This window comes from Talpa europaea (assembly GCF_964194135.1).
Source record: "Talpa europaea genome assembly, chromosome: 1".
In the NCBI taxonomy this organism is placed as follows: Eukaryota; Metazoa; Chordata; class Mammalia; order Eulipotyphla; family Talpidae; genus Talpa; species Talpa europaea.
The window spans coordinates 40,436,979-40,452,081 of record NC_140073.1 but is presented as its reverse complement, the minus strand read 5'-3'; the positions used below and the strand labels follow the sequence as shown (position 1 = coordinate 40,452,081).

General features: G+C 42.4%; 1 protein-coding gene across 1 annotated transcript; it reads left to right on the top strand.

Annotated features, from left to right (window-relative positions):
• Positions 1 to 1,914: 1,914 nt before the first annotated feature.
• Positions 1,915 to 12,047, top strand: LOC311173170 (serum amyloid A-2 protein-like; the record flags this gene model as incomplete). The annotated part of the gene is made up of 3 exons (XM_084236983.1): positions 1,915 to 2,005; positions 11,324 to 11,462; positions 11,885 to 12,047. 3 exons carry the CDS (start codon positions 1,915 to 1,917, stop codon positions 12,045 to 12,047), a joined length of 393 nt encoding a protein of 130 aa, XP_084093109.1.
• Between the last annotated feature and the right edge of the window lie 3,056 nt (positions 12,048 to 15,103).

The window sequence follows — 15,103 nt, the reverse complement described above, 5'->3', positions numbered from 1 at the left end:
ACCAGTACTGATGTCCTCTGGAGCTCCCATCATCTCTGCCATGTTATATACACATGTCTCTAGGGAAATCCAACAAACTTAAAAATTTCCCTTCTGGATGAGTGGCAGGAGAGTGAATCATGGCCTCTATCTCCCTGGTAGCACCTGCATGCAATTTCTTCCTGATACAATCCTGCAACATCACTTGGTAAGAGCGAGTCCTCCTTTTCTTTTTGTTTTAAAGATTTATTTTTATTTATTTATATATACAAGAACTGGGGTACAGGCCAGAGGTGCGGGGGGTGAGAGGATTCACCAGAGAGAGAAGGGAGCAGAACAGGTAGATCTATTGAAATACACTGCTGAGGGGAGCAGTGGGTGAGACAGGAGAGGTCTGCTATGCCATGTGGGTTCCTCCCTGGACTGGAATCAAACTCAAGTGCAGCAGTGGCTGGTGATAGCTTGATAGCCCTGAACTTCAACCCCAGTGCCACCAGGGAGACCCAAAGTTCTCCTTTTCTGATCAAAACAGCTGTTCCTTATCCTCACACCCATCAGCATTCTTGTCCTGCACACCAGTTTTCTCTGCATCCTTCCCAAATCTTTCAAACTGATAATGTAGCAGTCAATGGGCCATTTATTGCTCCTCTGCTCCTCTTTAGGTGTGTCACGACACCATTCTGCACAGCATGGTCACAAATTTCTACTTTATTGTTCAACATTCCAGGGCTACAGAGTCCTCCAAATATAACCTGCTATTAAGACCTTCAATAACAACTGATCATGATCATTTGAGCCTGCCATTGGATACTAAAAATTTTGCTTCCCTGGGTTATCTGTTCCTTCCTTCCTATTCCTGTGCCCTCAGGTTCCAGCTTCATCCTAAATTGTCCCTTGCAGTAGAGCCCATTTTGCTGTTCTATTTGCCCTGTATTCTTACATTCTTTAATCAGATTTTTTCCCCTAATATTGATTTCTCTTCACAGCAAATGTTTGTACATTACTGCATGGGGGGAAAAGCAACTTTCTCTTCCTGTAGGGAGACTGGAAATTGGAAGAAAACCCCCTAAAACCTGCCATATTGCACAATCTGGGAAAATTAGATGTGTGTAAACAAGAGCCCTGATGTTCTGAATGCTGTGTTCTGGCCAAAGAAGTTTCCCCTTACCTCATTGTTTAGCTTCCAACTTCTCTTCCCTTTTGTTCCACGTGCAAAGTGTCGGTATATATAGCACCAGCCACATCCTGAGACTGACAGCACAGGCAGCTTTACCAGGAGCCTCAGCAGGAAAGAACAGTCCACGGTAAGATGCTAGCACTTTCTAACAGGTTTATTCTTTGGTAATTCTTTCCCCACCAGCATTCTTGCGCTATATCCTCACACCTGCATCCTTTCTGTGTCTGATATTCTGACATTTCAAATTCATCAGGTGTAAATACTTCAAATGTATGGATTTTGTTTTTATATCTCCTCTGTGAACTCAGTGATGGTAGTACAGGCATCATGCAAATATTTGTGGAGCATTTAACTCAGCTGATATTACAGAAAGTCTTAGTAGTCACAAAATCTTCAAAATACTTCTTTGGAGTCTTCCTGAACAGTTGGATTTCTGAATTGATTGGGGATAGTTAAAATGGAAAGATGGTTTCTAATAAAAATCCATTGCGATCTTTCATGTAATAAATCACTGGGATGCCAATGAGACAAAGAGAAAAGGAGAATTAGGCCCACTGAAATACAATGTATCTACCACACCTACTTATCTATAGATCTATCTATCTATTGATATCTATCTATCTATCAAATTGGATGAGTTTTATATTTGGAATGCAAGGGGGGTCAAAATTACCAAACAAATAAACAAACACTGAAGCAGCACCAAAAAAATCCCAATTGTGTCACCCTTGGTTGTGTTTAGTTTATTCTGCAGCAGGATGAAGCTTGTCACCGCCATCATTTTCTGCTCCCTGATCCTGAGTGTCAGCAGCCAAAGATGGTTCGATTTCCTCAGGGAAGCTGGTCAAGGTAAGAACAATGGGGACAGGATGATGGGAACTGGAGGCTGCATCAGGCTGCCCTCAGAATTCACCTGAGTAGAGGCCATGTCCCAATAGGGCCAGGCCCTCGTTGGTAGAAAAGGAGTAGGGATTTCCTAGTAGCATTGTCTCAGATTTTTCTGGCCAGTTTTGTATTCTTCTGTGGGGACCCCCAAGCCTGAGGAAGCCTAAGGTTTGGGTCCCAACTTCTTTTTTTTTTTTTTCTTTTTTTTTTTTTTATAAATTTTATTGTTATATTCCCCATACAATTGCAGCCCCCAATTCTGACCCCAATCCCTCCCCTCCCGCCCCCGCCCCCCTAAAAGTGTCTCTGGTTCATAGTTTTTTGTTGATTTTGATTTTCACTTTCTTATAGTTATTCATTTTCCTGGTCCCTTATTTAAGTTTTCTAGATTCCTGCTATGAGTGAGACCATCCGGTATTTTTCTTTTTCTTTTTGGCTTATTTCGCTGAGCATGATCCCTTCCAGCACCATCCATGTTGCTGCAAATTGCATGTGTTTATCTTTTTTGAATGCTGAGTAATATTCCATGGTATATATGTACCACATCTTCTTGATCCAGTCATCTATTTTTGGGCATTTGGGTTGTTTCCAAAGCTTAGCTATTGTAAACAGTGCTGCTATAAACATAGGGGTGCAAGTGTTCTTTGGAATTGATGTTTCTGTGTCCTTTGGGTAAATACCTAGGAGTGGAATTGCTGGATCATATGGAAGCTCTATGTTTAGTAGGTCCAGAAATCTCCACACAGCTTTCCACAGTGGTTGGACCAGTTTGCACTCCCACCAACAGTGCAGAAGAGTTCCTTTTTCTCCACACCCTCGCCAACATTTGTTGTTGCTAGTTTTTTTAATATGTGCCATTCTCACTGGTGTAAGATGGTATCTCATGGTAGTTTTGATTTGCATTTCCCTGATGACAAGTGATGTTGAACATTTTTTCATATGCCTGTTGGCCATTTGCATTTCCTCTTCAGAGAAGTTTCTTTTAAGCTCTTCTGCCCATTTTTTGACTGGATTATTTTCTTTGTTGTTGTTGAGTCTCATCAGCTCTTTGCAGATTTTTGTGATCAGTCCTTTATCATTAGTGTTGGGTGCAAAAATGTTCTCCCAGTTGGTGGGGTTTCTCTTTGTTTTTGTTATTGTCTCTTTTGCTGTGCAAAAGCTCTTTAATTTGATGTAGTCCCAGCTGTTTATCTTTGCCTTCACTATCACTGCTTTGGGTGATGTGTCTGTAAAGATGTCTTTGATGTGCAAATCACGTAGTGTTTCGCCTATATTTCCTTCTATATATTTTATGGTTTCAGGTCTTATGTCTAGTTCTTTAATCCACTTTGAGTTGATTTTTGTGTATGGTGTGAGGTGGTGGTCAAGCTTCATTCTTTTGCATGTAGCGACCCAGTTTTCCCAGCACCATTTATTGAACAAACTTTCTTTGCTCCAATGCATATTCTTTGCTCCTTTGTCAAAGATTAGTTGACCATAAATCTGTGGGTTTATTTCTGGATTTTCTATTCGATTCCATTGGTCTGTATGTCTGTTCTTGTTCCAATACCATGCAGTTTTGATGATTATGGCTTTGTAGTATAGTTTGAAGTCTGGGAGTCTGATGCCTCCATTCCCTTCTTTTTTTTTCAGGAGAGCTTTGGCTATTCGGGGTTTTTTGTGATTCCATATGAATTTCATCAATAATTGTTCTATTTCTTTGAAGAATGACATTGAAATTTTGATTGGAATAGCATTGAATCTGTATATTGCTTTTGGAAGGATGGCCATTTTAATAATGTTTATTCTTCCAATCCATGAGCAGGGGATGTCTCTCCATTTCTTTGTGTCTTCTTCTATTTCTTTTAACAGTGTTTTATAGTTTTCTTTGTATAGGTCCTTTACCTCTTTTGTTAGATTTATTCCCAAATATTTGATTTTTTTTGTTTCAATAACAAAAGGGATGGTCTTTTTGATTTCTTCTTCTTCAGATTTATTGTTTGTGTATAGGAAGGCTACTGACTTTTGCGTGTTGATTTTGTATCCTGCCACTTTACTGAACTGATTGATGAGTTGAATTAGCTTTTCTGTGGAGTTTTTGGGGTTCTCTATGTATAATATCATATCGTCTGCAAATAGTGATAGTTTGACTTCTTCTTTTCCTATTTGGATTCCTTGGATGTCTTTCTCTTGTCTTATTGCCCTGGCTAGGACTTCCAGTATTATATTGAAAAGCAATGGTGAGAGTGGACATCCTTGTCTTGTTCCAGATCTTAATGGAATTGCTTTCAGCTTTTCACCATTGAGAATGTTACTGGCTGTTGGCTTGTCATAGATGGCCTTTATGATGTTGAGGTATGTTCCTTGTATCCCAAGAATTTCAAGGGCTTTTATCATGAATGGGTGTTGCACTTTGTCGAAAGCTTTCTCAGCATCTATTGATATTATCATATGGTTTTTATATTTCTTTTTGTTGATGTGTTGGATAACGTTGATTGATTTTCGGATGTTAAACCATCCTTGTGCCCCTGGAATGAATCCAACTTGGTCGTGGTGAATTATCTTATGGATACATTGTTGGATTCTGATAGCTAAAATTTTATTGAGGATTTTTGCATCAGTGTTCATTAGGGAGATTGGCCTGTAGTTTTCCTTTTTTGTGTTGTCCTTGTTCGGTTTTGGTATTAGTGTAATGTTGGCTTCATAGAACGTGTTTGGTATTGTCCCTTCCTTCTCAATTTTTTGGAAGAGTTTGTGAAGGATAGGCACTAATTCGTCTCTGAATGTTTGGTAGAATTCATTTGTAAATCCATCAGGTCCTGGGCTTTTGTTTTTGGGGAGGTTTTTGATTACCATTTCAATTTCGCTGCTTGTAATTGGTCTGTTTAGGTGTTCTATTTCTTCTTTATCTAGCTTTGGGTGATTGTAGAGTTGTAGGAATTTGTCCATCCCCTCTAGATTGTTAAACTTGTTTCCATATAACTGTTCATAGTAGTTACTGATTATTCTTTTGATTTCTGCTGTGTCCGTTGTGATTTCTCCTCTTTCATTGATGATCCTGTTTATTTGTGCTTTCTCCCTTTTTTCCTTTGTGAGCCTGGCTAGGGGTTTGTCTATTTTATTGATTTTTTCAAAGAACCAGCTCTTGGTTTCATTGATCTTTTGGATTGTTTTTTTAGTTTCAATTTCATTTATTTCTGCTTTGGTTTTTATTATTTCTTTTCTTCTACTGGTTTTGGGGTTTTTTTGTTGTTCTTTTTCTAGATCTTTGAGCTTCGAGATTAGGTTGTTTCTTTGCGTTCTTTCTTGTTTCTTGATGTGAGCTTCTATTGCTATATATTTTCCTCTTATTACTGCTTTTGCTGCATCCCATACATTTAGGATATTGGTGTCCTCCTTGTCGTTCAATTCAAAAAATTTTTTAATTTCCTCTTTGATCTCCTCATTAGTCCAGTGGTCTTCAAGTAGTGTGGTTTTTAATCTCCATGAGGTAGGAAAGTTCCTTGCCTTCTTTTTATGGTTTATTTCTAGTTTGATGCCTTCATGGTCAGAAAAGATGGTTGATATGATTTCAATCTTGGTGTATCTGTTGATGTTTGTCTTGTGCCCCAGTATGTGATCGATCCTGGAGAATGATCCGTGTGCGCTTGAGAAAAATGTGTACTCCGTTTTTTTGGGGTTTAGTGTTCTATAGATGTCTGTTAAGCCCAATTGCTCTAGGTCTTTATTTAGAGCTTTGGTTTCTTTACTTATTTTTTGTCTTGTTGATCTATCCATTGTTGATAGTGGTGTGTTGAAGTCTCCCACTACGTATGTGTTTTCTCTGATGTCTGTTTTCAGAGAGGACAACAGTTGTCTGATATATTTTGGTGCTCCTTCGTTTGGTGAGTATATGTTAATGAGTGTTATTTCTTCTTGAAGTATTGTCCCCTTGATCATAATGTAGTGACCATTGGGGTCTCTTTTTATCTTTTTGAGTTTGAAATCTGTTTTATCTGATATAAGTATAGCTGTTCCTGCTTTCTTTTTTGGTCCATTTGCTTGTAGGATTGTTTTCCATCCTTTAACTTTGAGCCTATTTTTATCTTTTGTAGCTAAATGTGTTTCCTGGAGACAGCAAAAGGTTGGGTTTTGTTTCTTAATCCAGGCTGCAACTCTGTGTCTTTTTATTGAAGTGTTTAGTCCATTTACATTTAGAGTTAATATTGATATGTTAACATCTGTATTTGCCATTGTGTTTGTCTTTCCTTTGATTTTATTTATTTATTCTTTTAATAACTTTTTTTTTTTTTGGCCTTCTTTCATTGTTATTCGTCGCTCTGAGGTTCTGGCTTTAGGACTCCTTGTAGTATTTTTTGGAGTGGGGGTTTAGTTGCAATGAAATTCCGGAGTTTCTGTTTGTCTGGGAAGGTCCATATTCTTTCTTCAAAGAGGAAGGAGAGCTTTGCGGGATAGAGTATTCTTGGTTGGCATCTGTTTTCTTGGAGTCTGTTGACTATGTCCCTCCACTCTCTCCTTGCCCGTAGTGTTTCTTCGGAGAAGTCTGATGTCAGCCTGATTGGTTTTCCTTTGAATGTTATCTGTTTCTTCCCTCTTGCCAGCTTCATTATTTTTTCCTTGTCCTGGATTCTTGGGAGCTTTACTATTATGTGTCTTGCTGTATTTTTCCTTTCGTCGTGGAAGTTTGGTGTTCTTCTTGCTTCTTGTATATCAATTTTCAGCTCCTTCACATTTGGGAAGTTCTCTTCAATTATCTCTTTGAATATTTTCTCTGTTCCTACATCTCTCTCCTCTCCTTCTGGTATTCCTATAACTCTTATATTTCCTTTCCTCATGGAGTCAGATAGTTCCCGAAGTCTTTCTTCGTTCTTTTTCCTTCGTACTTCTCTTTCCTTTTCTGTTTTGGTTCTTTTTATTTCTGTGTCTTCAAGATTACTTATTCGTTCTTCCATTTCATCTATTCTGCTTTCATTGCTTTTCCCAGAGTTCTTTAGTTCTTCCATTAATTCTTTGATCTCCTGTATTTCTTTTACTTCCCTCTTTAGGGACTCAGTTTCTTTCTTCTGACCATTGTTTTCCCTCTCTAGGGACTCAATTGCATTCTTCTGATCGTTGATTATTTTTCCCTTATCATTGTTTTCCTTTATGACTTCTGTCAGTTTTTTAATCACGGCAATTTTAAATTCTCTTTCTGGAAGGCTCAGAAATTCTTCCAAGTTATTGTCGTTGCAATCTGGGGGCTGGCTTTCTTTTTGTGGTGTGCTTTTTCTCTGGAGAGTTGCTAGGTTGCGTGTGGTTCTTCTCCTCCCTACTGTCTGTTTTCTAATTTGCCGTATGCGTTGGGACACTGTGTTGTTGGGACTGGCCGGCATCTTGGGTGGGCTTCTCTGTTCCCCTCTGGTTCTTCCAGGAGTCATCTGTCAGTTTCAAGCAGCCTTTACTGGAGAAGGGTCCCTGTTCTAAAATGCCGATGTGGGGACACACTCCCCTGTGCGCCTGGTCTGCCCCGGCGGTGGGTTCCTGCTCCCCTCTGGGCTTGGACTGCAGGCCAGAGGGGGTTGGCGTGGGCGAACTTCCCCCGCTCACCTCTGGCTCCTGAGGAAGCCTTCTGCAGGTAGTCTTTACTGAAGAAATGTCCCTGTTCTAAAATGGTGATGTGGGACACACTCCCTGCGTGTCTGGTCTCAGGCACACTCTTTTGCGCGCCTGGTCTGCCCCGGCTGTGGGTGCTCGCTCTCCCTGTGGGCTCAGACTACTTGTTCAGAAGGGGCCCGGTGTGGGCTAACTCCCCAGCTGGCCACTAGCTGCTTCAGTAGCCTGTGCTGGGGTCACGTCGCTAGGTGGCGCCAGAGATCTCTCCTAGAGCCCTTGGGGAGCTGATTTTCCACCCCGTGGGACAGGGAGCAGAGCGGGGATGGCAGGGTACACCTCAACGGCTTTGGGGTGCTGTGTCTGCCTTGTGCCCCACCGTCGTGGGGAACCCACGCCCCTAATTTCGTGCCCCGGGTCTCAGTTCCAAAGCCCTCAGTTCCAGGACGTGGGCTGTAGCCCAGATCAGTGGCGCGGGAATGGCGCCTTTTGAATCCTGCTCCCCTGCCTGGGCGCCTTGTTCCCTCTCACTCAGGGAGGGCCTCCGCTGTCTCCCCGCAAGCCTAGGTCGCAGGCGCGGGGACCTGGGCAGCTGCAATCCGAGCGCCGCTTTCGCGCAAGCTTACCGGGCGGCCGGGGCTGTGTGCTGGTGCTGGTCTCCTCCTGGGGGGCGGGGCTCTCTTTAATGGCGCCTGGAGCTCACCTCCGTGGCGGATCCTGCAGGGTTCGCCTCAGCTCCCGTTCACGGGGTGTGGTGGCTGAAATAGTTCCTTTCCACTCACAGTCCCACTTGCTGCGTCCGTTTTTCTTGTTGGCCGTTTTGGTTTGTTGTTTCCCTCCTCTCTGCCGGTCGGAGAGTGCCGCCTCTGTGGGCGGGGGAGGGGAGCAGGGTTCTGCGCTTCCCTCCCTTCTGGTCCTCTTTTATGGCAACTTTCTTCTTTGGGCAGTTTGCTGGAGTCGTCCGTTTATCTTCCGTGTCCCAGTTCTCACTGGGACCTGCCGCTTTTCCTCCCTATTAACTTTTTTTAATGGGAGATCTTACTCGCAGCGTCTCCTCGCCGCCATGTTGCTCCGCCCCCTCTCAACAATCGGGTCCCAACTTCTTAGCAGAATAAGGACAAGAGAAGTTCAGGGGTGCATGGTGATTAATCACAAGTGGGGTTTTACTAGCACCTAGTGGATGATACGGGGCAGTTCACGTCAGTGTCTCAAGTAGCCATGACATGGGTCTATCAAAGGTGTGGGGTGTGTTCTTGTTACAGGGCAGGGAGAGGGGCTCCCCAGACCCCGCAAACCTGCCTGCTCTAAATGGATTCTGCCATCCACCGCATCAACACAAAACATATGAGACTTTAATGAAAAGGAACTTTAATACAATTAGTAAACAATAGGCAAAGAATATAGCTTCTAAATCAAGCACCCAAAGGTACCCATCCCCTCGTAGGTAAAAGTCCACCCAAGCAGGATTTGCCCAGAGCAAGACCTCAAAACCTATCACAAGTCTAAGGCACCTTCAAGTGGGAACCCACAGAAAAGGATCAGAAACAACCAGATGAGTCTGGAAGGAAAAGAACAAAATCAAAATCAAGACAAAAACTGCCATTGTCATCTCCCCACGGGTCTCTCACCCACATCTGTGTCACCCAGTCCACGACCAAAAGGCAAGCGCAGTTTCTTCACATGTCTCTCGGCTTCATGTGCCTCCTCCAGGTCTCCTTCGGGCTTTGCATCCTGCTTCCTTCCTTCCTCAGTCTCCTCTCCAGCTGCTTCTCTCTCTCTCTGCTCAGCTCCACCCTCCCTTGGTGGGGCAGAAAATCTGGAGCCTCCCCCTTTCCTGGGGACCACCCTGTTACAGTCTCACTCCCCAGCCACTCAGTAATTACAATCAAAATTGTCTTTAATACTTTGTGGGCACTGTTCTTAAGAGTTTTACATTTACAAATGAACTCGTTTTCATCCTTGTGTTTCAATCATTTAATCCCTCAATGTGCTACTGATACCGGAATTGTCAGGCCTAGTCTCCCAGCCAGGAACAGATCCCAGGCTGCAGGGCAGCGCTGAGCCCCAGACGCCAGACCCCCACGGGTTGGTGTCTCAAGAAGCCGCAGCAGGAACTTCGCAGACGCTCAGGCAAGCAAGCGAGAAGAGGCAGTTTGTTTATAGAAAGAAAAAGTTTATTGAGGAGAAAAAGAGCAGAAATAAAGTGGGACTCCCAGGCCAGGGAATCAGGCCTGGGAGGGGCAAGGAAGCCAAAGTGGAGTTGTGTCTCAGGGAATATACACCTTTTTTCCCTCATTATTCTAAAGCTCCACCAGTCTCTCTGTGATTGGTTAGTTCTCGGCTGTCTCACTTAATTTGCTCCTGAGTGGGGGATCTTCACATTCCTTATCTAACAGCTTTCTCTTTCCCCATTTGTTGCATCTTTAAATTCATGGCCCAGTCCTCTGGATGGACATCCCTGCATTGAAGTTAAACAGCTGCCCTTCTAATGTGTCCATAAATTAAACCACTCTCCATTTCTCCAATCTCCGCCTCCCTTTACCACCTGAAGGAAACCAGGACTAGCATTAACAATGTTGTCCTTGGTCCTGGGATGTTTGTTTTTCCTAGTGGAATGGGTTACTTTCCCTTGATTGTCCTTATCTCTGAAGCCTCCCTAAATTCTTCAGAGGTCCCCTCCTGCACTGTCCCTAAAACTGCCTAATTTCTAGCTTGCCCTGTGTCTCTTTACTATCCCTTCACAGAGAAAAGGAAGCACTAAGAGATTAAGAGACCTAACAAATTCTCCAAACAGCAGGATTTAATCAGGCTATCAAGCTCCTCAAACCTTGCTATTAATCATGGTATTGCACTGCCTCCCCGATAAGAGCACACACACAGAGGGACTTGTGAACATAATATCCTGCTCTTTATATGAGCAAATGGCAAATAGTGCACAATTGGGATGTGGTGCCATAGGAAGGCAATTCTAAAGAGCAACTCTCACCCCAGTAAGCGGCACAATGAATTACTTCTATGCTAGTTCCACAGGGGCTGAGACGTGGCCAGGAATCCAATTGCAAGAGATATTTAGCTCATTGGCCATAATAAAGTGGCAAAAATTTATTTCACAAAATTGTGTTATTGTTTTTCTATAATAATTATTTCTGAACAATTGTTTTAAGAATAAGCTGTTAACTCATTAAATTCTCACAGACCCAGTTAAAAATATCTTTATCTCTGAGGTCAATGTTTTTCAAAGGGTTGTTCTAGAACCACGTGTATGAGAATTCCCTAGGGTCTGGAGTTCTTTGTGAAAAGCAGTTGACACACCCTAGTTCATACACCATCCCTCTGTTGAATCACAATCTCCATTACTAAGCTAAATGGGCTAATTTACATTTGGCCTTTACCAAACACTCCAGTTGATTGTTTGCCCACAGGAAAGGATGAGAACCAGTACCTCTAAGTTTACTGGCCCTAGACAGCAAAATAAGCCAGGCACTTTGGAAATACTCGTACAGGCCTGGACTCCAATGACCTGTTCGAATCAGTAACTCAGAGGTAATAAGAGTGTCATAACTCTCAGTAAAGCCATATTTCCAAATGCCAGAAATAATGAATATATAAAACAAAGATAAGTTATCTTGGAATGAATGGGAGGAAATTTTTTTTCCCTCTGTTTTGCCCAGATGTTGATCATCACATTTATTTCATCATTTCTTTCCCTTCCAGGGACTAGAGACATGTGGAGAGCCTACTCTGACATGAGAGAAGCCAAGTTCAAAAACTCTGACAAATACTTCCATGCCAGAGGCAACTATGAGGCTGCACAAAGAGGTCCTGGCGGAGTGTGGGCCTCTAAAGTGATCAGGTAAACAAAAGGGGGTCTTGGGAGCAGGGATGGGTGAGCACAGCTTTCTGCCTCGCACAACCTGGAGGGGCCAATTCTTAAAGAAGTTTCCAGTGGAGAATGCGGCCTCTCCCCTCTCGGCCATCCTATTCTTGCCAGTGTGGGATCTGAGTGATTGATAGATCCAGAGTAAGGTTAATGGCATTAACCTTACCAGTAGGATTCCCATATCGCCCGCTAGGGGTGCTGTTCACCAAGTGTAAGCGGAGTGCGGTCAGCCTGAGCGAGCTGGACAGTTTGCAGGGCAGGGTCCGTGTCTAACTGCCCTTTTCCTTGGCTCCTCTAAGAGTCATTAATTCTTCCAAAAGGGGAGAGAACTGGGAGGGTGAACCTGTTGCTCATCAGCCCCTGGTTAATCTCCTACCTGCTTCCCTCGGTTCCAGTGATGCCAGAGAAGCTACTCAAAGAGTCACCGACTTGTTTAGATACGGAAACAGTGGCCACGGAGTGGAGGACTCAAAGGCCGACCAGTTTGCCAATGAATGGGGCCGGAGTGGTAAAGACCCCAATTACTTCAGACCTGCAGGCCTGCCTGACAAGTACTGAGGTTCCTCTTCACTCTGCTCTCAGGATAGAAGTCTCTGAATACCCCTGAGGACAGTTGCTGAGCTCGGATTTCTGAATTCTGTAATCTTAGTACTTGATGATAAAGAGCACATGAAAGTGTTTAATAAATACTGAATAAATGTGAAATCCAATCTGTCTTGGCCTCTGGAGATAGCATATGACATTCTTCCCAAGAACTTGAGCCTGTTTAATACCATGGGTTGATGGATAAACATCATAGCTTTTATTTTTAAGAGGGAGATTAGGCACTAATAAACAATGGTAGTAGTTTGGCATAAAATGATTTCTCTATAGTATGGTCCATATACATAGACCATTACATGAACCAGTGATCAAACCATAACTTGATGTTCCATAACAGGGAAAGATAATAAGAGAAAAAATTCAACAATAAAGCTTTAAATGGATGCCCCAAAATCAGTAAATTTTTTGAAAAGTGCAACTTACAAAAACTGACACAAGAAGTGAAAAATAGGATTATGCTGTAATTATTGTAAAATAGCAGACTCAGATGGTTTTTTAGACAAATTACTCCTTCAAAATAGCAAATGAGGGGCCTCCCTGCTTGCGCAAGGGGTTAAGCACCACACTATGAAGCAATCCACAGCCTCTGCAACACGAGTTCCATCACCGGCCAGCCAGGGAGAAACCAACATGGCTCCTGTCTCTCCTGCTGCTCCCTTCAGCAGTGTGTTTCAGTCAGTCTGCCTATTCTGTTCCCCACTCTGTCTCTGTGAATCCTTTCACACTCTGCACCTCTGGCCTATACCACAGCTCTTGCATGCATGCATGCATAAATAAATCTTTTTAAAAAATAGCAAATGATTCCAATTTTGTAGAAACAATTCCAGTAGGGGAGTAGAAAATACTCCCCAACCCTTTCAATGAGGATAGCAAACATTGATGCTAAAAAACCCAAAGGAAAGTACAAAAACACCCGAATCACCATGGATTGACCATCTGATTAGGGGGTCAAAGTACAGCCTGAAGTGCAATCAAGTAAAATGAACTCATGCCATTTGCAGCAACATGGATGGATCTGGAAGGGATTATTCTAAGTGAAATGAGCCAGAAGGAGAAAGGGAAATATTGATGGTTTCACTTATATGTGGACTCTAGAGAAACCAAACAAAGGGACAGGAAAAGGACAAACTTGCATATTGACAACAGATCTGAGGCATACAGCAGGGGAAGGGGAAGGAGGGATCAAAACAGGAGGGAAGAGCATAAGGGACTATGGTGCTGGATAATGGGTGCTGTGGTGGTGGAGCTACACCTGAGGGGAGAAATAAAATACTATCTAAAAATCAACAAAGATGTAAGAAAATAAATAATTGAAAATAATGTTTAAAAATGCAGTATGAGGTTATGTCAGTTACATAATCCCAGAAAATCTTGGAATCTTGGAGATACTCTATCCAATCGTAAAGGGTAGCTCAGTTGTTGATGGTTCTGTTACTTCAAGAATATCTGGAGCTTCCACCTCTATCTTTGCTTCTGTCTGATTTGCCAGTCCTTACGGTGTCATCAAAGTGAGATTTGAGGGTGATAGGTGATAGGTGATAAAGACATAGGTGATAAAATGAAGTCAAGCTAGTTTTAATATTTGGGGATCTTTGGAAAAAGTTGTTGAGAAGGAAGTTTTAGAAATGATCTAGAAACTGGACATTTTCATTTGATTTCATCCACAATTGATTATGATTAGCTTTGAATGTTCTTATAAGAATAGTATTTTCACAATGGACATTAAATCACACTAAACAAAAGAAAAAATGACAAAGAAAAAATCAAAATGTTAATAGACAACGTCCCTTCTGTTAACTTAGTGATTTCGGGCAAAATGCTTTACTCATTTAGTCTTAGTCTCCTCCTGGGGTGGTGGAGAATATGAACTGTGACGTTATGAGTGTTTGTGATGGTGCCTGTTCATATTAAATATAATGTTATATTACATAACTTAAGTATATATAAGGTTAGAGAAGAGTCACAATAATGTGTGGTCTTTTAAATAAACAAAGTGGTGGCGAATCTCTTTGTTGCAAGATTTTAAAGATTTATTAAATGCTCCAAGTTTCAGGTCTAAACAATTAAAGATTTTGTACTGTGTGAAGTTCACGACTAAAGTCCAACTCTTATCATTGACCATATACAGTTGACCCCTCCCCCCAAATTTTCATCAATTGATAAGTACATACAATGGTGTGGAGATTACATTCTGTGTCAGAGGGATTGCGGAAAGGTGTGTAGCTATTTCCTTAGAGAATGGCTTTTACATAGTTCCTTCCCAAACTTGTCAGTCTGGGATACAGAGAGGTCTAGACCCTAGTTCCCAACAGGGATGCCATTGAACACCCACCCCTAACCTTCACCCCAGCTTTCATATTTCTGAGGACATTTTTGTTGGCACAATGATTGGGGGCCATTTAGCGGATGGTCCAGAGATACAGCTTACAATTTATGGGACAGTGCTGCAAACAGAGAACCGCCCTGCACAATGTTGGCAAAGTCAGATTTACCATGAAGTAGATGAAACTTGAGCTTCAAGGGCTCTTCTATGGGATCATTCCAAGGCCCTGGGAGAGACTCTAGAAAGTGTTCACATAGTCAAATGTCTTTGTAAAATCTGCCAAAATAAATATTTCAATTGCAAGCAGTTAATGCCTCTGACTTTGTCCACTGAAACATTTCACCATCACATTTCCCCTTGTGTGGGTGGCACTGGATGGTCACAGGCGTTTTGGGGATAAGTAATGACCATGGGATAAAGGAAAAGAAGTAGGAACTGAAAATACAAGGAGTTATAATACTGACATTGTTACCTTTGTCTTTCCCAGGATTCCATCTACACCTGGGAGAAGAATGAGCACCTACTGCTATCTTTAAGAACAGCCACGGGGTCCTCCCTAGTGGCATCACAGCACCATGAAGCAATCCGCAGCTTCTGCAGCACGAGTTCCATCCCGGCTGGCCAGGGAGCTACCCACATGGCACGGCAGACCTCTCCTGTCTCGCCCGCTGCTCCCCTCAGCACTGTA